This window comes from Gorilla gorilla, chromosome 14, assembly GCF_029281585.2.
Source record: "Gorilla gorilla gorilla isolate KB3781 chromosome 14, NHGRI_mGorGor1-v2.1_pri, whole genome shotgun sequence".
Taxonomy (NCBI): Eukaryota; Metazoa; Chordata; class Mammalia; order Primates; family Hominidae; genus Gorilla; species Gorilla gorilla.
The window spans coordinates 52,977,782-53,004,094 of record NC_073238.2 but is presented as its reverse complement, the minus strand read 5'-3'; the positions used below and the strand labels follow the sequence as shown (position 1 = coordinate 53,004,094).

Below are 26,313 nucleotides of genomic sequence, written 5' to 3'. Positions count from 1 at the left end.
ATGTTACTATCTAGGAGTAAGTCAGTAAGTAATAAAATATTTTCAGCTTTTTTTATACTATTTCCTAAGAGGCTAATTTTGGCACTAGTACCAGGAAAATTTTATTGACTTACTAAAGTTTGAAACTGGTTTCCAAATAGTAATACACTGGAATCCCACAGGAAAAGTGTCTCTGTGTGTGTACTTGTGTGTGTGTGTTTGTGTGTGTGTGTGTGTGTGTGAGAGAGAGAGAGAGTAAGAGACAGAGAGAAAGAAAGAAAGAAAGAAAAAGAAAGAAAGAAAATGTGTATGTATATCTGCCTGCCTTAGGGCAACTGATAGGATAAAAATTGAAATGGGTACAAAATGCTTTCTATATTCTAATTAATAAATATACCAAATGATCATTAAAATACTTGAAGGGTCTATGTAAATATATTGTCCTTGAGGAAGAAAGAATAATATAGCAAAACTTGTATTTAGCTATATTGGTAGATTCAAAGGCGGCCTAATCAGTTTTATCTACTACTTATATTAAGGAAACTTGGGCTTGGTAATACAATCACTATGAATTAAGCAACTACCTAACAAGGCAGAATCATATTTGTCTAGAGTATTGCAGAAGAGCCCTTAGCCACATCCAGTGCATACATCACATGCTTTGGCTCAGCTCTGTTGCATCTAGTTCTTAAACTCCCAGGGGCTGGGCGCGGTGGCTCACGCCTGTAATCCCAGCACTTTGGGGGGCCGAGGCAGGTGGATCACGAGGAACACGGTGAAACCCCGTCTCTACTAAAATTACAAAAATTAGCTGGGGGTGGTGGAAGGCGCCTGTAGTCCCAGCTATTAGGGAGGCTGAGGCAGGAGAATCACTTGAACACCGGGATGTGGAGGTTGCAGTGAGCCGAGATCACACCACTGCACTCCAGCCTGGGCAACAGAGCGAGAATCCCCTCAAAAAAAAAAAAAAAAGAAAAAAGAAATTATCAGCCCTAGAAACCCACAAGATAAGCCACTGCATTTAAAACTGTTTGTGGTCACTCTCAGTGCTTGGGGATATTAATAACAAAGTGTTGAACACATTTTTAATCCACGTTTTTAAATTTACATAAACTCGATTCACTTCAGTTTTTCCATAGAAAAAATTTCTTTAAAATCCTAAAATGCTTTTAAATTTTTTGGGAAGTAGTAAGACTATTTTAAAAACTATCTATGCATGAATATAATACACTTATGATATGATCAAAGACATTAAAACTTTAGGAATCTTCTATTTAAAAACAATCCATTCCTTGAAATATCAAAAATCAAATGCTATATGGTATCTATAATTCTAAGGACTCTGTAACACATGGTTTTCACTACATTCACTATGTGTGCTCATACAGTGAATATTTAAACAATATGGTAAAAAACATAGGCTCCTAAGATAGCATCTTAAAACAAGTGATTCATTAATATTTCCAGATAGGTTTACTTTACCACATCATTTAGTAACATCACTTATTTTTTTAATCTAGTATAAAATGCTTTGCTAGTCCACTTTATCTCTTACTGCTATCTTCATCCTACATTAAATGAAACAGACATGAATTGTCATTTAACTGACTCTCTAATATTTACTTTTACCACATACATACTGGCTGGAGGCGAAGATGGGGATGGGAAGGGAAAGGGAGCTGGTGGTTGTCTCAGTTTTATCAAAGTGATGCAGAGAAATGGGAGATTAAAGTGAGCACATTAAGACAAGGGTGTAAACTCACTCCATTCTCAACAGCATCCAGAACATAAATCAAGAAGGTACAATATGCTTATTACATGAACCAAGTCAAAGAAATGGCAGCATCTACAAATGCTGAAATATCTGGAAGTGATATCTCTACACTAGAAACATACCTAGGGGTGTACAAATAAGGACAGCAATTTCATTTATAAAGAGCAAGAGTTTGATGTCACCATAAAAGTGTGTGCAAACAATTACAGGAAAGTATATGTCCATATACACCTATGTGTTCTTGAAAGATATAGAAAGTAAGCACAAGCTTCCATTTATTTTTACACTATTTTTAACTGGTAAGCCTATTCTGTTTTTCTTTAGATTCTTCTCTTGACTTCTGAAGTTACTCCACATGCAACTTTAAGAGAAAATAGAAATCAACAATTCACCTATGCTTTACATTTATTTATGACTCACTCCACACGTATTTATTGACCTCCTACTAAGTGCCGTGTGGTGACTAAGACAACTCAGCACTGAAGAAGAGACATAAATATGAATGAAACAGCTCTTGCAGTTGAGAAGCTTTGTAAACACAAATGTATATAAGGAGTTCCAGTACAGAGTGGTACATTTAGGGCTGGTATACCAATTGTTAGGGTGAAATGCATCTCGATTGATTAATAGATTAGCAGAAAGTTTAATGAAAACTTGGCAGAGCCAGGGTTCAAGGCCAAAATGCCTAGAAGAGCTCTCTTCTCATTGGTCCTGAAGTACATAGATTCACCTAATTAAACTTTGCATTCCAGTGAATAATTTTTGTGACTTCATCTACAAATAGAGATATTGAATATATGAGTCTCATATATTTTTTAAGTCTTAGAAATAGTTTGAATGTAATTGCTTTCATTCAGGAAAAGCTGAGTAGATTTAGCACCATGACCAATATCATTGATGTTTTTTGTGTTTTTTTGTTGTTGTTGTTTCGTGACAGAGTCTCACTCACTCTGTCACCCAGGCTGGAGTGCAGTGGCGCAATCTCGGCTCACTGCAACCTCTGACTCCTGGGTTCATGCGATTTTCCTGCCTCAGCCTCCTGCTGGGATTACAGGTATGTGCCATCATGCCCGGCTAATTTGTGTGTGTGTGTGTATTTTTAGTTAGAGTAATTTTTCACCGTTTGGCCAGGCTGGTCTTGAACTCCTGACCACAAGTGATCCACTCATTTCAACCTCCCAAATTGCTGGGATTGTAGGCATGAGCCACCGCGCCCGGCCATCACTGATGTTAAGAGCAATTTTCTACCAATTGGGACTACAAGTCACTTAATAATAACCAGTTTAAGGGTAAAGTCATTAGAAGGGTTTGGTACAGTATCTGTGTCAAATCACGGTCCTAGGAGAGTACCCTTCAGCTTGTGAAAGCCACTTTAAATAAAAGATGACATCAAAATACAAGATTTTTAAATTATCCCTGTGATTTGAGGAGCAATTTGTACTATGATATAGCACTTATAAGCATTCTCATATAACATAGGTGTATATACATATGTAGTATATTCTGCATAATATATATGTGCATCTGCATAATAGTCTAACAACATTTTACATTATATTATATATTATTAAATATTTGTGCTGCCCCGTACATCACTTGGTAAGCAATTATGTATTTGTGTACATGTATGTGTCTATATATTTACACAGTTATATGTACATATATAATATTTTACAATTGGCATAATGATTTAAATTATTATATAAATCAATATATTGCTATATACATCAATGTTTTGAATCTAGCTTTGAGATCCAAATATGAGTCGTTACGGGAAACACAGAGGAGATGTCTGACCCTAAGGATAGGAGTAGAAGGTGTCAGGAAGAAAATGTGCCATCTCTACTGAATCTCATGCAGAGGAAGTGGGCATGGGATTGAGGAAGAAAGGAAAGGTGAGTGTGCATGAAGTAGCATGGCATGTGCAGGAATCCTGAGTAGGCAGCATGGTTGCATTGGGTCAGACCTGCACAGTTTGTACAACATGGGAAGAGTCTGAATTTTATCCTGTGAGAGAACATTGAGGCTGGATGTGGTGGCTTATGCCTATAATCCCAGCACTTTGGGAGGCAAAGGCAGGTGGATCACCTGAGGTCAGGAGTTCAAGACGAGCCTGGCCAACATGATGAAACCCTGACTCTACTAAAAATACAAAAATTATCTGGGCGTCATGGCGGGCACCTGTAATCCCAGCTACTCAGGAGGCTGAGGCAGGAGAATTGCTTGAACCTGTGAGGCAGAGGTTGCAGTGAGCCAAGATCGCACCATTGCATTCCAGCATGGGCAACAAAAGAGAAATTCTGTCTCAAAACAAAACAAAACAAAACAAAACATTGAGAGTTATAAAGTAGAGACAACATCAAATTTACAGTTTAGAAAATTATGGCAGAAGAAGGGAGGAAAGACTTTTTTTAAAGATTATTTATTTATTTATTTATTTATTTATTTATTGAGACAGAGTCTCATTCCGTCACCCAGGCTGGGGTGCAGTGGCGCAATCTCAGCTCACCACAACCTCCACCTCCTGGGTTTAGGTGATTCTCCTGCCTCAGCCTCCCGAGTAGCTGGGATTACAGGCACATGCTACCAGGCCCAGCTAATTTTTATATTTTTAGTAGAGACAGTGTTTCACCATGTTGTCCAGGCTGGTCTCGAACCCCCGACCTCAGGTGATCTACCCTCCTTAGCCTCCCAAGATGCTGGGATTACAGGCATGAGCCACTGCGCCCGGTCTAAAATCACATTTCTTTTTTTAGGTAATTTTGGAAACACAGCTATATCCAGGTCAGAGGGGAAGGCAAAAAGAGACAAAGAGATCCATTAGAATTGCATTGGAAGACATTTTTCCCTTCACTCAATAAATATTTATCGAGCACCTATATGTATTCAGGCACTGAGGGTACATCAATGAAAAACAGATAAAAATCCTGGCTCTCATGGACAGCATATATTATAGTGGGGGTCAATGGCTAACATGAATATAGCACTTACTTTGTGCCTATGATTATTTTAAGCAGTTTACATCTGTTACGTCATTTAAGATAAACTTCAATGTGGTTCTGAAGGAACCAATAACCATGGAGAATGTGTAGGAATCTTACTCAACAGAAATTCAGGAACCAGGGAAAGCTGGCTGGATTTAGCACCTGGGTGGACATGGATGGTGAAACAAAATGACCCTGAGGTTTAGGTGGCAAGAAGAAACTGAGAAAACAATTTCCTAAAGGATTAAATGTAGCCTACCTTTCTTAATTTTATAGCAGTGATGCAATGCACTTAATTTTTGGCCATTTCTGCATAAAATCAAGTAAAGCAAGAGAAGTATTAAGGGGACACAAAATGGTTCTTTTCTTTCTTGGGGATTTCTAAAGTCTACCAACCAGTTTCACAACTTTATTTTCAATTTCTGAAGTGGCACTCTTGAACTATTCTTAAAAACACTGTTTTCAGTGTTCTCAACTCGTGCCTCTAACAGCTGGATAAGTAGAGTCGAAGGTAGCAGGTGGCACATTACCAAGATGAAAGGATTAAACCTTCCTGTGCTAAAAAATCCAGCAGAGGGATGGAGAACAGGCGCTTCTCTCTCAACCTGCAGTAATGTAGTCAGCGCTCTCTGGGAATAGAAAGAGGACAATTGTGTCCTCACTTCCTTCATCAAAAGCTACTATGAAGGCTGCTATTTTCTAAGCTTAGCACGAAATTAACATGCAGAAAAAAATGTTCTAAGTTGAAAACCAAATATAGCTACATAATTTTATTCCCTAATCTTTTTGTTTAATTTCTTTGTTCCAAGAATACTAATACTCTGCAAAAAAATGAATCATATCTAATGGTAATTAGCTATAACTGAATAATTCATTCTAGAAACTTCTCTCCTAAAAATGTGAAAATTCTAAGTGTAAACCATCTGAAGGTACACTGTTTCTTTAACATAATATTCCCTCAATGAAACATTGCTTATATGCAGCTACTTGGCAATTTTTTTTATAAAGGGCAGAACCAGATTAATAAATTAATAATCTTAGTAAACTTGCACTAACTGCTCTGAAACAGAATATTAAGAAAAGCATTGTTTCTCATTTATACAAACATTTTTGCTCTTAGAAAATGTACATTATGAAATCAATCCACATTTGTGAAGCAAGAACAAAAGTACCTATATTTTATTCATGTGTGTGATTCATGCGTTCATCACTGTGTCACAAAGTTAAACTTCAATGAATCTTATTTTTCCTTATTTGCAACGAGGATTAAGTATGACATTTGTCCTTTTGAACTCATTGGGATATTGTAGAAAGGTACAAGGCTTTAATACTTATAAGGTAGAAAGTTTGTGATTGTAGATGTGAAATAAAATTTATTCATTACCCAATCATTACTTACAAAAATGTTAAAATTACAAGATTCTAAAAAGCACATAGTTTTCATCTAATCTCAGAAAAAGCAGGATTTTATATTTTCATAAAATAAAATCAAGAAGTACTCTTTTAGTACAAATCATTTCCATAAGCAACATTGAGTTTTTGAAGGAACTTGTTAGGAGTATCTACATACACACAACACTCATTTTCCAATGACCCCAGTAAGGAATTTCAAGTTCCTTAATGCCTAAATTTAAAACAAGCTCTTCTCAGTGCCTAAATTTACTAGTTTTCTCAAAGGTACATTTATTTACTTGCTTTTTTCTCTATGATATTGACTAAATGGGGCATCTGGCCACTGGGGTGACTACATCATTCTCTATATAACAAAGCATATTTAGGCGATTCCAATATCTGAATAAACATGGCATTTAATCAATCTCTCCAACCACTTATGGCTCAGTGTATTAGAGATTTGCAATCAAAACTACCCTTTGAACCTCATGTTTGCTAAACCCAGATGTTTCGAAGGGTTATATTTTGATCAAATCAAGATACGGCATTAACCTTCAAGCCTATAAAGTTTACACTTCAACCCTTAAAAAGGAGAAATAAAACATGCAGGCTGAGCTTCAGAGATACAGTGGGTTTTTTAAAATTTCTGTTATTTGGCCATAGTGAAAACTCATTTGTTATTATTTTTGTAATGAAAATATTTGTTGAACTACTTACAACGTGTGAAATAACTTTGGAAGCCTCCGTAGCATTGAAACGTTGCACTACAGAAGGGCTCATCAGGTTCTGACTTTCCATCCCTCTGTATTCCATCTTTCTACCAACACCAAATGAACAGTCTAACTGTATAGACAGCTGCTGTGAGAAAGACAGGAGAAAGGAAGAAGAAAGGAAGAAAAGAAGAAAGGGAGGGAGGGGAAATAAAGAAAGAAAAATAAAGAACAGCATAGCTCTGGAAGCCCTCAGAGTAGTAGCTACAGCAGCAGCAGCTACCTGCATAGTTGTTACTATGTGACAGGAACTGTGCCGCATGAATGATCTTATTTTCATGAATTATCTACTTAATCTTAAAAAGAACCCTATTAGCTAGGTACTGTTATTATCCCAACTTTATAAATGAAACTGAGGCCGAGGAAGTCTCGGTCACTTGGCTCAGGGTCACGTCACCAATTACGGTAAGAGGCACAAGCAGTATTTGTTCCAGCTCTCACTCCTAAAGCTGCGCTTCTAACTGTGATGGAAGAAGAGATAAGCAAGATCAAAAGGCTGGCTTCCTGTATACACATTTCAAAGAAGTAAGAGGTCTCATAATTAATATGTTTCTAATGTCCTCTTAATTTCCTCCCTTAAACCTAGCCCATGCCCCTCTAGTCTATTTCATCTCCATAAATGGCAGCACCATTCTCTGCTGGCTGTAAAACCCAGAATCATGCTTACGGTCTCCTTTTTTCTTACCCTATACTCCAACTCATCAATAAATCTTACAGATTTGGATCCAACATGGTATCAAGCTTACCTTATTCTTCCCATATGACATCTGTCTTTCTGCATCGGCCTCATGTCAATCTTCCTGTTTCCCCTTGCTGCCCTCCTATAGATCGTCTACACCTGCAAGAATCATCTTCCTAAAACACAAATTGGAACACAATGCTCCCTTGCTTTAAAATGATTTAGTTGGGGATATGGTTTGGCTCTGTGTCCCCACCCAAATCTCATTTCGAATTGGAATTCCCACGTGTCGAGGGAGAAAGCTGGTGAGAGGTGATTGGATCATGGTGGCGGTTCCCCCATGCGGTTCTCATGATAGCTAGTGAGTTCTCATGAGATCTGATGGTTTAAGTGTGGCACTTCCCTTCACTCACTCTCTCCTCTGCTACCCTTTGAAGAAGGTACTTGCTTCTCTTTCATTTTCTGCCGTGATTGTAAGTTTCCTGAGGCCTCCCCAGCCATGCACAGCTGTGGGTCAATTAAACCTTTTCTTCACAAATTAGCCAATCTCAGGTAGTTCTTTAGACCACTGTGAAAACTGACTAATACAGGTGGATACTCTTTTCTTTAGCACAAAATCTAAATCACTCCTCTGGATATACAAGGCTCTGCACCATCAGGCTTTGATCTAGCTCTCCAGCCTCATCTTGTTACCTTCTCTGGTTTGTTCATGGAGCTGCAGGCATGCTGGTGCTTTTCTGGTGACTTGAACACACAAAGCTCAGTCCCTTTGCACATGCTTTTGCTGCCACCTGGAAGGTTTCTTCTTCCCTTCCTCTAGTGGCAACTTCATCCTGTCCTAAGTCTATACTTAAATACCACCTTTCAGGTGCCTTTCCTGACAGCTGTATCTCTATCTGGAGCTTAATTATAACTGTCAGAATACTTTAAACAAAGTTTAACTCATTCGTCTACTTCTTTATCCTAAAGATGAATCTCAGGTCAAAGATCATGACTGTAATATTCATCACTGTTTTCTCAGACCCCAATGGACACCTGAAACATGGTGAGTGGGTGCTCCAAAAATATTTGTTGAGTAATTCAATGAAGAAATTTACAAGGAATCTTGCTTTAGCCAATAAGATTCACCATAGAAACTCTGACCCTTCTTTTACATTGCATTCTGGTTATCTGTTGCATTATCTTAGGTTCTGGCAAATACAGAATAATACCAATTACCACTGTGTGCTTCTCCTTTGAAAATAACTTTCCACTTCTCCCAGCCATCAGAGCAAATGTAAAGAGATGGATTGAGATACTGTCAAATTATTACCATATATCACAAATAAATATTTGATTTGAGATTATGGTACTTTAATCACCTATGAAAAATATGCTTAGTGTTTAAAAGGTGACTATCATTTGTTCTGAGTAATATGAAATCATGTGAAATTTCTAGAAATCTTCCTAACAAGAATTCATTGTCACCCAAAGATTTAACAATTTAAAAAAATGTTCTCGGAACTAAAGCCAATGAAAACAGTATATTCATATAATGTATAATTTTGGAATGAATCTAAAGAATAATAATAAATAAAATTGAGTTTTACTTTTCTATCTAAAAGGTATAAAAACTTGAGTTTATACTTTTTTATCTAAAAGGTTTAACTTCGTTCTTGCACACAGTACAGGTACCTTAATAGAATCATGCTTTTAAAGGCAGGGATCTGGCCTAGAAACACCCTGATGACTTGATCTATTGTGAACTGCTCAATGAAGAGTGAAAGGCTTACAAACATTCAGCCACAGTAGCCAACACTCCTTCCCAAGATCTGTATTCTAGTAGACCTTGTGCTCTCTCACAGATTAAAAATATTTGTATCAGTGCCTGACATTACTTCACCATCTTATTATAACTCCCTAAGGCACTAGCATCTTTCCCTCTGGTTCTCATGTCACTAGCAATTAATTTTATTGCCAAGAATGCTTGCTTTTTTCTCTGAGCTGAATATGCCTGTATAATCTTTTAATGCTTGTACTCAGACCTCTCTTTTCTACTTACTCTATTTATATTTTTCCAGCCCTTGATTTAACTTCAAGCTAATTATCAGTAATTATTTTGCCTTAAACCCCAAAGTTATTGGTCATTTTCAAGCAAAAACTTGTACTCCTTCTATTAAAAATGAAAGGCTTCCGGTAGTCTCTTTGTGTTTGAGGAGTCAATCATCAAATACGGAATAACAATTCAAAAGCCTTGACCTTAAATGACATTTCATATACAGAAATGACTTTGCAGCTTCTACTATGTCAAGATACTATTTATAATATCCTTCAATAGCATATGAATCAAGGATCTTGGGGGATGGAAAATTGGGCACCAAAGGCATAATCAAAGACAGCAGTAAAAAAATGTCTGGCTGTGGCCCAGATAACACTATAATGGCCAACACAGATATTATGTCTGCCGCCCCAGTTTCAGTGCCAAACTCAGCAGGCAGAACTCACTGAGACTGCATGCCTATGTCATATGAGAGGTTTCAAATAAGGAAGCAGCAAGCTGGTTTTCATAATGAATACAAATGTAAGACTCCTCCTACTCAATATGTCCAGCCAGGTGATCATGTATTCTAACTTTTTCTTAAGCCCATCAAGAAACAAGCTGGATCTGATGCTGAGGTATGTATTCTAATTTTTTCTTAAGCCCATCAAGAAACAAGCTGGATCTGATGCTGAGGCTTTGAGAATTAAAACAAGCAAACAAAAAAGTTTACACGAGGACTTTTTAATGAAAACTAGAGATACTTTTTGCTGGTATTGTCTTCTACTTCTCCACCTGTCCTAATGTTATCTCATACCACACAAGAAAATACTGGGGTAACTGAAAATACAGTAGTGGTGCTGCTGGCTTGAAAATTTTAGTGACTTATAGGAAATGGTTATTTCCTTTTCGATTTTAAATTGTATAATTCTTTAATAATAAACCGACAAGTTTTTTTCTGAAAAGGCTTGTTTAAGAATAATATGAGCTCTGAACTGGTGGTTAATACTTCAGTCTTAAGTACATTTCACTGAAGATTTTGAAGGAATTTTCACAGCAGTTGATTTAGTTAATTTCATGTGTTTAAAAATGTGAAAGCTTCACTAAAAAACTTTCCTGGTGCCGTAGGGATTTAAATTAATGCTAGGATAGAACAACGTTCTAAAGGAATGCAAAGGGTCTACTGGGAATTGTTTATAGGAGTTTTTCATATAATACTATTTAATTGATCTTTATGTCAAAAGAGAGCAATTGTTTTTCTCCTGTTTATCCATTCATTTATTTAATGTTCGGTAAGTATTTACCTCGTGCTCAGCCTTGGCACAGAGGTACAAAGATTAATGATACCTTTTTTGATATGAAGGAGTTTCTTCCTTACTAATGGAGGTTTTCACATTAGCAAATAATCATAATATGAATTTTTACTGTAAATAAAGTTGGGGAGAAAAGCATAAAAAAGAGTGAGACTAATTTTGTCACTGTGATGTTGGGAGCAACTTTGGAGAGGAAATGATATTTGAGCCTGGTGTTGAAGAGTGATTAACAATCATTAGGGTTGAGGGTGGGGCATGCCTGGAATAGTTATTTGAGACCAGCTTTCACATCACAATAAAGAGCTAGAAGGGCCCGACAAAGCACTTTCATGTTAGAATACCTTATAGAAAAATTACAGAGAGTTGAACACTGAGAAGGAATCAGATAAAAATGTTTGGCTACAAAGAGGATAAAAGAATAAATATTTTATTTCCCCCCAACAAAATTCCAGAGTACTGGATCTGGAATTAGAATTCAAAGAGGCAGTCAACAAAGGAAGATGTATTTCCCAGGTCTGTATTATTATAAGTTACCTTCATGAAGATATAAAGCGTGAAAACCAAAAGAAATGGAAGACAGTTAGCTAAATCCACAGGCAGTTGCTACATATATACACGAGCTCATCAGATGAAGCCACAGATAGCGGGAATATATTCCTGAACTTCAGAGTTTGACCTTATACTTTGTAATGATGCATTCATGTATGTTGACTGGCCCAGAACACCTGGGTGAGTGCCTTATTCTGACATCACATTTTCATGCTCTTTACTAATATTCCAATAAGCATACTGCATTATAAAATAATCATTTTAAGAATTGCACTATGAAAGTAACTATTGGGTACTAGACTTAGTACCTGGGTCACAAAATAATCTGCACAACAACCCCCCTTGACATGACTTTACCTATGTAACAAACCTCCACATGTACCTCTGAACCGAAAACAAAGGTTTTTAAAGAGAATTACACTATGATACCACGAAAGAGTACTACAAAGTTTAGGGCACTACAACTTTTAAAGTATTTTAAAATAAAAATGCACATTTTAGAAAAGACAAAGCTCTTTGTCTATCCTAAAAGCAGATCCTACTCTGACTTCACTCACATCTATTAAACATTCCTAGGAAGTTGGTCTGGAGAACCCAGAGAAGTTCAAGAGTTCCCCCTCTTATCCCTATCCTGAATAAGTGTGGAAGTTATCGCTTATTACTGAGGAAAGAATTTGAGATTGAAAGCAGCCTCTAGTTGCCCAGCTGTGCAGCTTGAAGGAGGAAAGTTATTTTGGTGACTCAGTTTCCTCATCTGCCAAATAGAAATCATACTAAGTGTTTTTTTGCTGTTTTCGTTGCTCACAGAGATGTTATGAAGGTAAAATCGCATAAGAAACAATAAATAACATAGAAGGTTTGAAATCTAATTGAAAGAACCCTAAGATACAAGGATCTGTGTATGTGTGTGGACATGTGCTGTATCAACCAACGTGTATTAAGTCCAAATACAGTAGACTTCCCCTGAGGTAAAGACCCTGATGTTATCTGTTGCTCAGATAGTGCTCTCTTTACTTCTGTCATTTGGTAAAAGTCCCAAAGCACTCCAAAACTTCAAAGGTAGTAACCCTTTCCCAAGCATAGTCCTTTTAGTAATGGATAGTCACTAATCCATTACTACATCATAACAGAAGAATCCTGTGGCGAGCCAGATTCCCATGGTAACACAATTAAATCTGAAACAAGAGGTCTGAGCCTTCTGTTCTTCTCAATCTCTTCTCCTACTCTAAATCCCTTAAATTGAACTATGTTTTATTTTTAAGGTTATTCATGGATTATGGTTGCCCCACTAATTTCCTTAGATAGTTACTGTTATAAAATCAATCACGCTGATTTGAAGAAGATGCATTTATCAGATTGGAAAGCAAGCTGAACATACAGAGTTCTCAATTTTACGCCATTGTGCCCTGACTTGCTTCCCAGGGGTGAAATACTCACACATTTCATATTTCATCGGGATGACTTATAGATATGCCTACTATCACTGTATAGAGTAGACGACAATAAATCATTACAGTTAATTAAGTTTAAACAGTATTGCACTTCTCATTCAAAAGTCAGAAGATTTATAAGGCAATGCAAAAATCCTAAAAAAATTTAAGAATCAGGTTAAAACAATTTAGGGATACGAATGTGACTTTTTAATCTTGCAGGTCTCTGTGTTTATTCTGTCAAAGGATAGTTTTCTTATATCAGGGGAATTAAAGTAAATTCTATTCAACAGCTTGCCAAAATCTGCCTGAGCTCCATAGGTAATATTATGCCAGTAAAGAGGAAGAGGGTAAAAAAGAAAATCTGAAATTTTTATCTCTCACATGAAACTATCTCTCTAAAAAGACTCCTAAAATGATATGTTCCTACTTCCATAAAGACAATCTTTGGAGGCCTTGCCACATTTTCAGCAAATTCAAACATAAACCTAGCCCCTTCAGCTAGTCATTCTTCACTTAATATTTTGCACTTAATATTTTGAAATATGATACTATAGAATGTTTTCCAAAATTGGAATAGAGACCAAAATTTTAAAGTAAATGCTACCATTCCACCCAGGTAAGGTAAAATAATGTGTGTGTGTTTGTGTATGAGCAAAAAAAGCAAAATATTTTATTAAAAAGTATAGAATATTTTAGTGTAATTGCAGCCATTGAATTTGAAACTTTTTTTGGTAATTTTACAGAAAGTCACACTTTTGCTATTGAGGTTTATTCAGTCATCCTAAGAGATAAACATGGTGTTTTAAACCAATAATTTCATCCTTAAATTTTTATATATGTTACAGAGATTTGGATTATTTCAGGGTTTCACTCTACAGTTAGTTACAATAGAATTTCCCATTTGAGCAGCAAAATTCAAGAAGGTTTTTTTTTATGAGTTGATTTCCTTTTTAGAACTTTGTTTTATGCTAAGATGCCTTTCATCAATACGTAGAATACTAAACTATGATTTGGTTACTCAAAAAAATAAAGGCACTCACATGATTGACTCTCTGATTCATAGTAGGAATCAAACAGTTGAACCCAACATAACACATTTTGTTTGCCTCTCTGGCACACACTCAACAATTGACATTTTTCAGAACTGTGATCATGGTGTGTCCATTGATATTTTAAACAAATACTATGTAATGCTTCAAAAAACATGGAGGGTAAGGATGCCGTATTTTTGAGATAGACGACATAATAGTGTGCCATTTTTAAAAAGCATCATAAGGAAACAGATAACAGAGTATGAATTATTTTTCTCCTTCCTCTCTCTTCTCTCTCACATATACCCTCAGTTCTGGTGTCCTGTTCACACAACACATGTACTAGGGGAGGTTCTTTTGCTTCCCAAGAAAACATGCAAGAACAAAAACATCTTTATGAGCAATCTGAAAGTGACCAGTTTTTCTCCTCATCCACAGGGTTAGGAAGACAAGAGATCCAAAGCTGAAAGGAGTATAAATAGCAGGCAGTTCTGGGGGAGTAATGAGAATAATATTGCCCAAAAGACTTAGCTCAGAAGTCACATCCTATACTCTGAAGTATTCTTCACACTTAACCAAGAAAAATTTTTAGCTGGACTAGGTCACAAAATCCCCCAAACTAAGAAAATCATTAGAAGTCCTGAGATTGGTGAGATAAAACAGACATTAATTTACTACTGATTTCTTGGTGAATGCAACACATTTTCCATCAGTATTAGTCCACACAGAACCCATGAACAAATCAGGAAAAAGCAGCTCCTTTGGGCAGCTACACCTCAGTGAGCACATGGCTATGAGTGGAACTGCAGCTGAATTCCAACATCCTCTTACTGACTCAAGTAGGCAAACTCATGCAGGGTGTAATCTGAACAACTAGACATGGAGATCCTATTTATACAGATCTCTCTCTTTAGTGCTTTACAAATAGTAAGACAAAAGTGATATAACTAGAACTTTTATCTATAGCCATGACATAGTAGGATTGTGTCATAGTGAGACTGTAAAATTATCTACAGCAAATACCAGGTTAAATTTAGGTGATCATGAAATATTACTTGATAAAGACTTCTTGTAATAATGTCATCAAAGAGAAACCAAGAAAAGTCTCTCTCCTTGCGGTCACTACCAGGAGAGGGGAATACTTACCACCATCTTCAACTGCAAAATAGAACATATCACTTGTGGCATTAGCCCCTTCTCTTAAGACATAGCATATTTTCATGTCATCAATGTCAGCTAGAAAATAACCAAAAAACAAGATGATTAATTACCAGAGTAAAATTGATGATTCATTATGGTAAATTTTATTGGCTATTAGTTTTCCTATAAACATGTTTAAATTCTTTTTTCCTCCTAACAGAAACAGTGCTTATTTCTCAGATCTCTAAGCCCCTAGATTTCAGCTGTCCCATGGACACCTGATCCCTCACACAGATAAATAGAGTGCAAGAGTTAGTTTATAATAATAGCAAGGTGTTTCCCCTCCCAGTGGTATTTGCATGTTCATGCACCAAAGGAATGACTGTCTAATTATGGAATGTCAGGCACCATGACAGGTGGAAAGGAAGATATTTTGAGGCATGGCAGATTTCCTGGCACTCTTGAAATCACATCCTTTGCCTCCCAGTAGGGAATTGGCCCGCAGAGGACACAGCTTTGCTCCCCAACACTGGCTAACTTTTCTTACTTTTTGTGCTGTAGCGGGCTATTTTTTAAGCTCTCCAAAGTTTGAGAGAAAAAAATAAGATGATATTTTCAAAAAATCACACACACTGAAATAACTGATGACTCCCTGTTGAGAACAAAAAACATCTAATAAAAGTGGAAACGGGCTGGACACGGTGGCTCATGCGTATAATCCCAGCACTGTGGGAGGCTGAGGCGGGTGGATTATGTGAGGTCAGGAGTTCGAGACCAGCCTGGCCAACATGGTGAAACCCTGTCTCTATTAAAAATTAGCTGGGTGTGGTGGTGCGTGCCTGTAATCCCAGCTATTTGGGAGGCTGAGGCATGAGAATTGCCTGAGCCTGGGAGGCAGAGGTTGCAGTGAGCTGAGGTCGCACCACTGCACTCTAGTCTGGGCAAGAGAATGAGACCCTGTCTCAAAAAAAAAAAAAAAAAAAAGTGGAAACCTTTATTCATGGCAGAAAGTTATATTGCCTCAGAAATGTTCCTTATGTTGTTTCCTACTTTATCAAATTCACATGCATACATTTGTTTTCATCACGAAGACACAATTTTTAAAACTTATTCATCCATCTTACCAGTTCCTTTCCTTAATGATGCCACACATACAACATAATAAGAAAAAAACGTTTTGTTCTGTGATACTCATAATAGATCATTAATTGATCTGGGCCAATCAGTGAGTCTCTAAGACTACATAAAGTCAAGATCATGGCTAAAAATAGCTATGACAATGATAGGTAATATTTATCTGTCTAGTGTGTGTTCTATGGTTTTTTCATCTCCTAAAAGCTCTAGTAAGTTCATGCTATGGAATTCAAAGGCTTATAAAGAAGACAATGGCTTTATGAAATGTTAATCTCAAGTGAGGCAAGGCATTAGGATGGACCAATGATGCCACAAATTTCTATAGCTCCACTTTACAGATGTAAAATGTGTGGTCTACCCTGGCTCATAAAGTTTTGAAAGGTGACTCATTATTAGGAACACTTGCAGAATGGAAAATCTGATTTTATAGTTAATGGTACCCTCCTGCTAATAGAGGTATTTGGAGGTAAAACATGCCTAAGTTGCTTGATTCTCCCTTAGTACTTCATTTCTTTTTTAAAACAAAATAGTTAATATAGAGATGGGGTCTCACTATGTCGCCCAGACTGGCCTCAAGCAATCCTCCCACGTCAGCCTCCCAAAGTGCTATGATTATAGGTGTAAGCCACCTAGCCGGGCCCCACATTTCTAACTCTACTGTAACTTTCCACACTTTCTGCCTAGTTTCACTTTTATCTTTCTGTATGGTTATCTTTCCCAGTAGATTAAAAACTTCTGGGATTTTTTTTTTTCCTATCTTAACTTCCCACAGTTCTTTGCTTAGGATATTACAGTAGCAAAGGCGCAAATGTTTCTCAATTTAAAATGAAAAGGCTGAGTAGGTAGATCACACTTGTATCTCTACCTTTGCATGTATGATGTTTCTGCCAGCGTAAGAACTGAAGCCCCTACACAACTCTTTGCCTGTTTACTGTTATAATTCTTAATTGTATAACTTTCACTTTATCAGTAAAAAAATGCAGTAAACTCTGCTGACTACACATCTTTACCACAAGAACCATGACCTCTGGCCATGTGGAGAAGACCCTCTTCCAATGTTCCCACCCCTTCAAATTGCATAAGAAAATCTAAAGGCTCTACTAGGAGAAAAGGCACTGTTTAGCATGCCCAGCATCTGTATCAATGTTTTCTTAAGCGAAATTGTAATCGTTAAGGGATAGTTTCATTGAAACAAATCCTCACTTCAAAACAGAATTTTAAGAACTTTTCTTTTTTCAGATAAAGAAAACATAAATGCAACTATATGGCACTCTGGTACCCAATTTCCCCTCCAAGTTAGGGCATGTGTTATTGATTAGTTGGAACATACTAAAACCTTTTATATTTTTCATATAATTAATTAATAATTCATGGTTCAAAAAAGAGCCTCTAAAAAAAGTAAGTAAAGACTTTCATCATCATACTGGTATTCTAAAGGCACCTCTACAAATAACATAAACACGTTACATATTTATGTATATATAAATGTATATAACGTCTAGCTTTCTTAAGACACAAAAGTAGTAGAAATATAATCTAATAGCCAAAATGTAATCTTTTTTAAGCAAATATCTAAGAATTATCTAGATTTTCTTCTAGTTGTTAAATATACATTAAATTTATTTCAGTTTATCTACAAAATTATTCCATGAGATTTTTTTGCTTGTTTGTTTTTAATTCTAAGTTCATTAACATATCAGGCAACCACATCTGGTTCAAACTCTTTGAAGACATTTCTGCTTTCCTGAAACTGGCTTATAAATTATCCCACAGAATATATCATTATGTACTTATTGTAGGGAAGAAAAATCCAGGTACTTGAGACATGCAATTTAGATCTGGGTTAAGGGGAACAGGGGCAACTTGGCAAAGAGGTGAAGTTTGAAATAAATAAATGATATCCATAATTTACCTAATTATACATTGTTAACTTTTCATCAATTTAATAAGTTTTAGAAAGGAATTAATTTTTTTCTTCTAGGAACCATTTAGTCAATCAATGTAGGAATAAACTTCTCTGGCCACCTGTGCTAAACTGACCTAATTCAATGCATTGAAAATCCATCAAAATATAGGTTTACCTTATCCCTTCATGATAAAGTAAAAACAAAAACAAATAAAAGGACTGCAGAGTCTTCACTCTAAGCACCGCTTTCATTTCTCCTAGTGGAAGAAGAGCCATGGTAGCTTTCTGATGGCGCTTTCTCCGTTTTTTAAATGACTTATCTAATCTCCATAAATAACAGCTATGAATCAAACTCTAGCCTTGACTTGTTTGAATGAGTGCTGTGTGATTGAATACCAACAGCTTCCCTAGTCAATATTTTGGTTTATATTGGAATGTGATAATTTTCCTTAAAAATTCTTAAAAAGTCACATCACATAATAAGCATAACTTCTCTACATTTACAAAGATGACAAAAATTAATCATGGTGACTCAAAGTCAGTAAGAGAAAGAACAACTGCCTATAATGAAATAGCATAATTTTTAGAGTTCAAAATTTCAGAAATAATATTCTAATATTGTGAGCTGTTGGACTTAGTCCACAGAATTTAAATTAAATCATTTGCCTGTCTTCATCAAAATACTCCTTTTAAAAATCTCTAAATCAGATTTCTTTTTCAGGTCAGAGGAGTAATTTGAAGAACCATTTTCTATTATCTAATATATTCCTTTCATTCTCTTCCCTTTGCATGAAAATAAACCAGTGTAAGACGGCATGGCATCGCTAGCCTCAGAAAGCCTTCACATAAAAGTTTCCTACTGGTCTGGCATGACACTTGGCACTTTGAGGTTTTCCTGTCCCTGCAGGCCCTGGGAGACATTCAGGCTTTTAGCCAAGAATCAGGAGGTTGGAGTGTGGAGCTATTTGCCAGCACCTCAAACAGAGAAGTAGTTCACTTTAACAGTGCATTTTGCTACTTCCATGTTTATTAAAGCATTTGTTATCTAAGAGTACAACACAGTTGCAGGAAAAGAACACCCCCACTGGGATGCCCTGGGGTTAAGCTACATCTCTACCCATGGATCCCACATAGGAAAGATCTAGTGTCCATTCTGACATGGTGAGATTTTCATGAAAGCAACCCAAATCCCACTCTAATGAAAGTTGCATGTTCTGCAGAACGGAGCCCTGACTCCCAAGCCAGTATAGTGAATGGGCTTCTCCCTTCCCTCACTAAATAACTCTGCATAGGACACTTGTCCTTTCTGCCTCAGATTGTGTCCACCCACAAAGGAAATTCAGGTTAGAAAAATCCTGTTGCCTAATGACCGCAGGTGCCTGAAACAACTGTTTTTTGTTACTGTGTTTGCAACAGGTCAGAGAGGAGGTTCACAATGATGAAATAATTTCCCCCTTCTAATATTAAGCTTGTCTACATATCTTCATGTTCTTAATAATAAATTAGATGTATATTTTGGTGATGAACATATTGTTATTTTATACATCTTTAAGTATACTTTCCTTTTTCATGTATATCCTAGTAGCATGCCCTGTAAATATCATTGTTATAACTCTAGATAGGTGTTTATCAATTACGTCTCTGGATGAGTATTTGCCTGTCATGAAATATTATTAACAATTTTAAAAATCAACAAAGTAAATAAATGTAAACAAATCTTTTAGTTACAAAGTTCCTAACAACTATAACTGTGTCAGAGCAATGCTCTTAGAATTTAATCAAAGTAACCTAAGTCTGAAGGCTTTTTTGGAATGGTAATTGATAATGACAGCAATGTGAATAAACAGTATTCAGAAAGCACATCCTTCATTAAGGTGCCAAAATGCTTCATGAACCACCTGCAGCATACAACACAGAGGATGCGTTGGATAGGTATGGCAAATGGAGCAGAATTGGAAAGCCTGCTTCGATTTTAATTCACCAAAGTTCACCTCCTGCTTCGGCAGCCTATCCTTGCTGCTTTCAAAATACATCGGTATTCCCTCTAATGAAGGTCACTGAGATGGGAGGTAGGACAAGAAGGGAGCTGTCCTCCTAGGGAAGTGAGTCCCTGTATTCTCCCCATCCCCTTTGTTTCCTTTCCTTCTCTTGGACTCTAATTTAATTCTCTGTTTGTGAGGCTTTTAGTGAAGCCACATTCTCAGGAAACAAGGATAACCAAGAAAAGAAACATGAAACGTACCTTGTGTGAACTGAGTGATGCTGTGGTTGCCTTTGTCCAGGTTGAGAAGATATCCATGTTGAGGGGCCTCTGTCACAATAAATCTAAGAGAAATGTGTAAGCTGTCTCTGTCCTCCACTTTCAATATTTTGCTTGTGATCATGAACCCCAAGTGGCCAGTGGCTAGAGTGCGTAGTGTAGAGGCCCCCTTATTCACTGCGATTTGGGGGACACTGTTGTCAACAGCCAAGACCTGGATCTTCATCACTTGGGGTCTCCTTGTTTCAAACACCGTATCAGGAAAAACATAGAAGTCTGTATGGGTGCCATCAGTCACTGTGAAGGAGAAGCTATCTTCACTTGACTCAGTGCCATCATGTTTGTAGCTGATTAAGTTTTCATTCAAGTCTTGCTTGGTAAAAACCATGACAGGTCTGGTATTGTTGAATAGGAGATGGCCATGAATAGGCACCTGGGTGATAGTGAATTTCAGGAGCTTGTCAGGAGTATCTCTGTCTTCGACAGTGAGCTCAAAAGGAGTAATCAGCTTGTTTTCACTTTCACTGACGACCAGCTTGTGGATGGTGACCACTGGCTTTTTATTGTCCACATCGCTAATGGAGATACGGAATGTCCGAAAGACAGGGTTACGTCCATCGGTGACTTGAAACTCAAAACTGTCCATTTTCATTTCATCATCAGCTGTGTGGATGTAGTAGATTTTGTTTCCAGCCAGTTGCAGCTGAGTGAAAGACGTGATGGACACATCAGGCTGATCTGTGCATTCCAGGTGACCTCGCATGGGAGCCCTGGTGATGGTAAAAACCAAGTTTTCATCAGGACTGTTCAAGTCACTAGTGCTTAGTAGGTCTGTTGTAAGAGTGACTTTGCCACCTTCTTTCAAGGACACTCCCTTACTTATCACATCAGGGAAGACAACGTCAATGCTCCCGATGGACACATAAAAGTAACGATCTATGAGGGGATTTATTCCATCAGTCACATCAAATTTAATTAGGTCCCGAATGCCCTCTTGCCCCAAATGGACATACTGAATTAAGTTTCTGTCTACTTCATCCTGGGTAAAATTCATGCCCAGTGTGATATTTTCAAAGGCACCAGTGGGTTTTCGTCTCTGTAATAAGCCATGTCCTGGCCCATAACGAATAATATAAACCAAAGATTTGTCTTCTGAATCTAAATCTGTTGCCATTAATATTTTGTTGTTGATAATCTTGGTATCCCCAATTTCTATTTCTAGTCCATTATTGATAGTCATTCTGGGCGTCTCATCATCAACAGGGATGACTATAATGAGGACCGTCTTTTCCACAGAGTGCTTCCCATCTGTTAGTTTAATCACAAAACTGTCTTCCTGGGTCTCAGAGTCATCATGCTCATAAATAATGCTGGAACTCTCCATGATCTGGTCCAAGGTGAAGCTTTCGACCAAAACCGTGCCATTTATCAGCTGATTCACGATGTGACCATGAGTGGGGAATTGGGTAATAGTGAAAGTTAAATCATCCAGGGGAACATCAGCATCAGCAGCATTGAGAATGGGTGTATCAATTACCAGACTCATGCCTTCCATCACCATAAATTCTCTCATAAACATCTCTGGCTGTTCATCATTGGTGGGAATGATTACAATGGGGAAGAACTGTCTCTCTGAAAAGTTAATGCCATCAGAACAACGAAATATAAATCGGTCCTCCACAGGTTCCACCCCTTTATGGACACTCTGGACATAGTTTATGTGGCCCTGCCTGAGATCTTTCAAGTTGAAAGCACTTATGGCAATCCCTGCTCTTGATTTCTCAGAGCCTGGTGCTGGAGAAATGTTTTCAACATAACCTGAAGTAGGCTGAATAACTATAGTGCACAAGATGTCATCATTCAGGGAGTCGATATCTTCAGCACTTATATGCATTGATGTTATAACACTTTTATCACCTTCCATTACTATCAACTGTTCACCTACAGAGATTTCTGGGGCCTGGCTATCAACAGGCAGGATGGTCACCCATATAGTAACTCCTTGGATAGTATTGCCACCAATTCTCCATTCTTGAGACATATCTGACAGACTCAGGTTAAAAGAATCCGCTTTAGGCAATAGGCCTATCTCACCACTGGTGTGGGTATATACAACAGAGCCCTCCAAGATGTCCCTTTGAGTAAACTGCTCTGCTGGAATGCCATTGACCAAGATTTCCCCATACAAAGGTGGATCTTCCAAGAGGAAAGTCAACATCAAGTCATCAGTTTCCTCATTGGCCCCTTTAATAACATTGGCAGTGATTTCAGTAGCCCCATTTTCTAAGACATCTAGATAGGACTCCAGAGTGCCAGTAGGATGGCTCAGTATGGGCACTTCATCATCCACTGGCCGGACATTTACTCTGAGAGTGATGGGCACCACATGATGTCTGTCGCTGACTTCCAAGGAGCAGCTATCAGTCAGGGACTTGTCCCCATTATGGGCATAGGAAACTCGGCCCTGTTTTATGTCCTCCAAGTGGAAGAGACCCCCCACATGCAGGATCTGTCCAGACACTCTCATGTGGCCATGTTTGGGTGCCTGAGTGAGAGTGAAAGAGATATGGGCAACATCAGTGTCTACATCATTCACGTGCAACTCTGTCTCACTCAGGATGTGGTGACCCTTCTCCTGAATAGTGAAGCCGGTGTTGAGGATCTCAGGTGGCTGGTTGTCCACGGGCTGCAAGTAAAGGGTAAAGGTACCTGGAGCCACATTCCCAGCTCGGTCTTCCACCTGGAACTGGAACTGGGCCACTCGAGTAGCCACGCCCAGTTCTTGACCCGGGGGTCTGTACGCAATTTTATGATGGTTGATCTGGGCTTGGGTAAAATGGGTCACCACGACTGAGGGGCTGTCAGTCAAGACCAAGGTACCCAGTGGGGCTGGCAGGTGATTTTCGTCTGTGTCTGTGGGGGGCTGAGTCACTGTGTAACGTAGTTCTCGGTCATCTGTGTCCAGGTCAGTGTAGCGCAGCCACTTCTTCCTCAGTGGTGTGAGCTGGGATTCCTGTACCACCATACGAAGGGGACAGCCACTGCCCAGCTCCGGAGGGAGGCGATCCACAGGATGGATACGTATCACAAACCGCTGTAGCCCGGACTGATTAGGAGGGTCATGGTTATCCTGGACTCTAAATGTGAACTGGTCTGTGACTGGCCCAGGACTATGGGGCCCAGAGTGTCTATAGAACAGCCTGCCCTCTGTTATGTCCTGCTGCTGCCACTCCGTCACTGTTCGCTCATAAAATGCTCCCTCCTTCCTCCAAAGGCCTCTGAGAAGCTCCTGCTTCTCATACGGAGGGTGAGTTTGGCGGAGAAGCAGATGCCCCGTAGTTAAGAAGGGTGACTCCAGCACAAAAAGCAGCAGAGAATCATCTGAATCCATGTCAGTTGCACTCAGGGAAAGGGGCAGGATGGGCACTGTTTCACCCTCTGCCAGTGTCAGCCCCGTGTTGGCATTGAGAACAGGTGGCTGGTCATCCACAGGCACTAAGGTGATGGGGAACAGAAACTGTACCTGGTGCCTGCCTCCTCCATCCACCATGCGAAGCACCAGGTTGTCGCTCAGCGAGCCGTCTCTGTCATCATGCTGGTAGACCACCTGGCCGGCTGCCAGCTGAGCCACTGTAAAGCTCTTGGGAGCAGAGCTGCCACTGGAAGCACCCAGAATGACAAGGTGACCATGCCGGAGCCCAGCCACCACCTCTAGCCGCACTGCTTCTAGGTCATCCTCATCGCTGATGACCAAGTTTTGCGGACCACTGCCTGCAGGGCCTGTGAGGGGCCGAGACTGACCCTCATAGAGAATAAGACCGGTATTCCGGGTGACCACCGGAGCCATTGTGTTCATGGGCTTCACCACTACCATGAAGGCAAAAGGGTCTGAAGCTGCTCCTTCTAGATCCACTACCTCCAATTCCAGTTCAAAGAGGCGCTCCTGGTTGGAGTCTTCAGAAGGGGGCTGGTAGGCAATCTTCAGGAGCCGCAGATCCCTCTGAGTGAAGGAGGAAAGGGGCAGGCTGCGATCATCGGTGCTCACCAAGTAGCCCTGGCCAGGCTGGAATGGAGAAGTAAGGTTGAAGATCAACAGGTCAGAGGGAGACTCAGCATCCTCGGCTGCCAGCATGTCTGGGGTCAGGGCCGTCAGTACAAACTGGTCCACCTCCATCATCATCATGGCCACAAAACTGGGCTTGGGTGCAGTGTTCTCGGCCCCTCCTCGGATCCTCACCAGAACCTGGAAGTGCTCGCGTTTCAAAGCAGGGCTGCCCACAGGAGCCCCTCGTGAACGCAGCTCCACCACCATGGGTATCCAGTCCCTGTTTGGTGAGCGACTGGCGGCTGTGTGGCGATAGCGCACGCCTAGTTCCTGGAAAGCTTTGCAGTCCATCAGGAGAGGCTCCGGGGCGCCTCCCTCTCTGGCTCCTCCAGGGACCTGCGGGTAGTGGAGGAGTTCTCCATAGCGAGGCAGCGCGCCCAAGCCGGACAGGATGCCCACGCGGCACTCCTCTGTCTCGGGCTGGAAGGCGAACTCCAGGCTCCGCGCGTCCAGGGCATTGCTGGTCCCCAGCAGTTCTTCCACGACCAGAGGCAAGTTCCGAGTCACAACCTCCAGCTGGGTGAAGACCACCTCCACCTCCAGTACCAGTGGTAGTACTACCGCCCCTCCGGGCGCGTCATACCGCAGCTGCAGCCGGACGCGGTCCCGAGACGGGCTGCGCGCGCCCAGGTGAGAGTAGCGCACCTCGCCAGGGCCAAAGTCGCACGGGAAGCGCTTGGGACTCAGGCGGCCCGGTCGCTGGGCCAGTGCGTCGTTGTCTAGTACCGAAACCGCGCAGCGGTCCCCGGGCTGCACCTGCAACACCAGGTCATGCAGGGGATCCAGCCAGACTTCACGGCCGAAAGGTACCCGGAGTCCGCGGTTCGCCAGCACTATGGCCTCCTCAGCAGGGACTCCCGCAGCCCCCGCGAGACCAGGGGACAGCAACGCCCTGCCGAAGGCAGCGGGCTGTGCCGGGACGCGGCTTACCAGTGACAGGAGAAGCAGCAGCAGCAGCAGCAGCCGGGGCGGCGGTGGCGGTCCTGGTTGAAAGCTGGTGGAGTTGCCTGTCCGGCGCGAGGATAACCCGGGAGTCCCGGCTGAGTGCATGGTCCCGGTGTTCGGGCTTGGACAGGTCAGCCTGAGAGCATGCGAAGTCAGTCCCCGGGCAGACAACAAGAGACACCGCCGGGAAGTGCCAGGAACTCCGCGCGCTGCCCGCGGGGTCCTCCTGTAGCCGGGACTGGGCCAGAAGGATGGCAAAGTTGCGCGGCGCCGTCCGGGCTGGAGCCGCAGCCGAGGAGCCGAAGCCTTCCCAGCCCGTCCAGCTCCGCCGCTAGCGCCCCAATCGCGCGGAGAATTGAATCCCTCCACTTCTACTTCCCAGGTCCCCGGACCCTGGGCTTTGAGGGAAATCCCTCCGCTCGCACCCCCTTACTCCAGTCCTCCCAGGTGGCCAATCGTTGGTCGGGGGAGGAGGCGCGGAGCTGAGGGTTGGGTAGTAATTTCTGCCAATCAGCTCTTAGAGGCCAAGGCGGGGAAACTGCGGGGAGGGGAGGAGATAGAGGCGCAACAGGTTGTCCTGGAAGTGAGGGGAGAAGTGGCGAGGAGTTGCCCACCTCTGCTTGCGCTACGCTCTGGGCTGCTATTAATAGATCTGGTACTCCTGCAGAGGAGCCGGAACACACTGCTGTGCTGGGTTCACTTCATCTGCCGGCGACGAGGGTTACCCATTTTAGCTACCCCCACCCCTCCGCCCTAGTCAATGAAATCCCGCGCAGGGCATGGCCATTTCCCAAGGAAACTTGCAAACCCAGGGGAAAGTTAGATGCAATGCTTTTTGAGTTTGAAGCGAAACCCAGAGCGTTTGAGAAGAAATTCTGGGGCATATTCGCAAAAGGACAGCT

The 26,313-nt window shown here is 40.3% G+C and overlaps 1 protein-coding gene across 1 annotated transcript in view; it reads right to left on the bottom strand.

The window, feature by feature from the left end:
* FREM2 (FRAS1 related extracellular matrix 2) overlaps positions 1 to 25,867 on the bottom strand; it is a 191,809-nt gene extending 165,942 nt beyond the window's left edge. Inside the window, exons 1-2 of the mRNA XM_031001437.3 lie at positions 20,344 to 25,867; positions 15,068 to 15,157 (exon numbers count right to left, since the gene is read on the bottom strand). Of these exons, the coding sequence (XP_030857297.3) occupies positions 15,068 to 15,157; positions 20,344 to 25,516 (5,263 nt within the window). The 5' untranslated portion in view covers positions 25,517 to 25,867. The remainder of the gene's footprint in view (positions 1 to 15,067; positions 15,158 to 20,343) is intronic.
* Between the last annotated feature and the right edge of the window lie 446 nt (positions 25,868 to 26,313).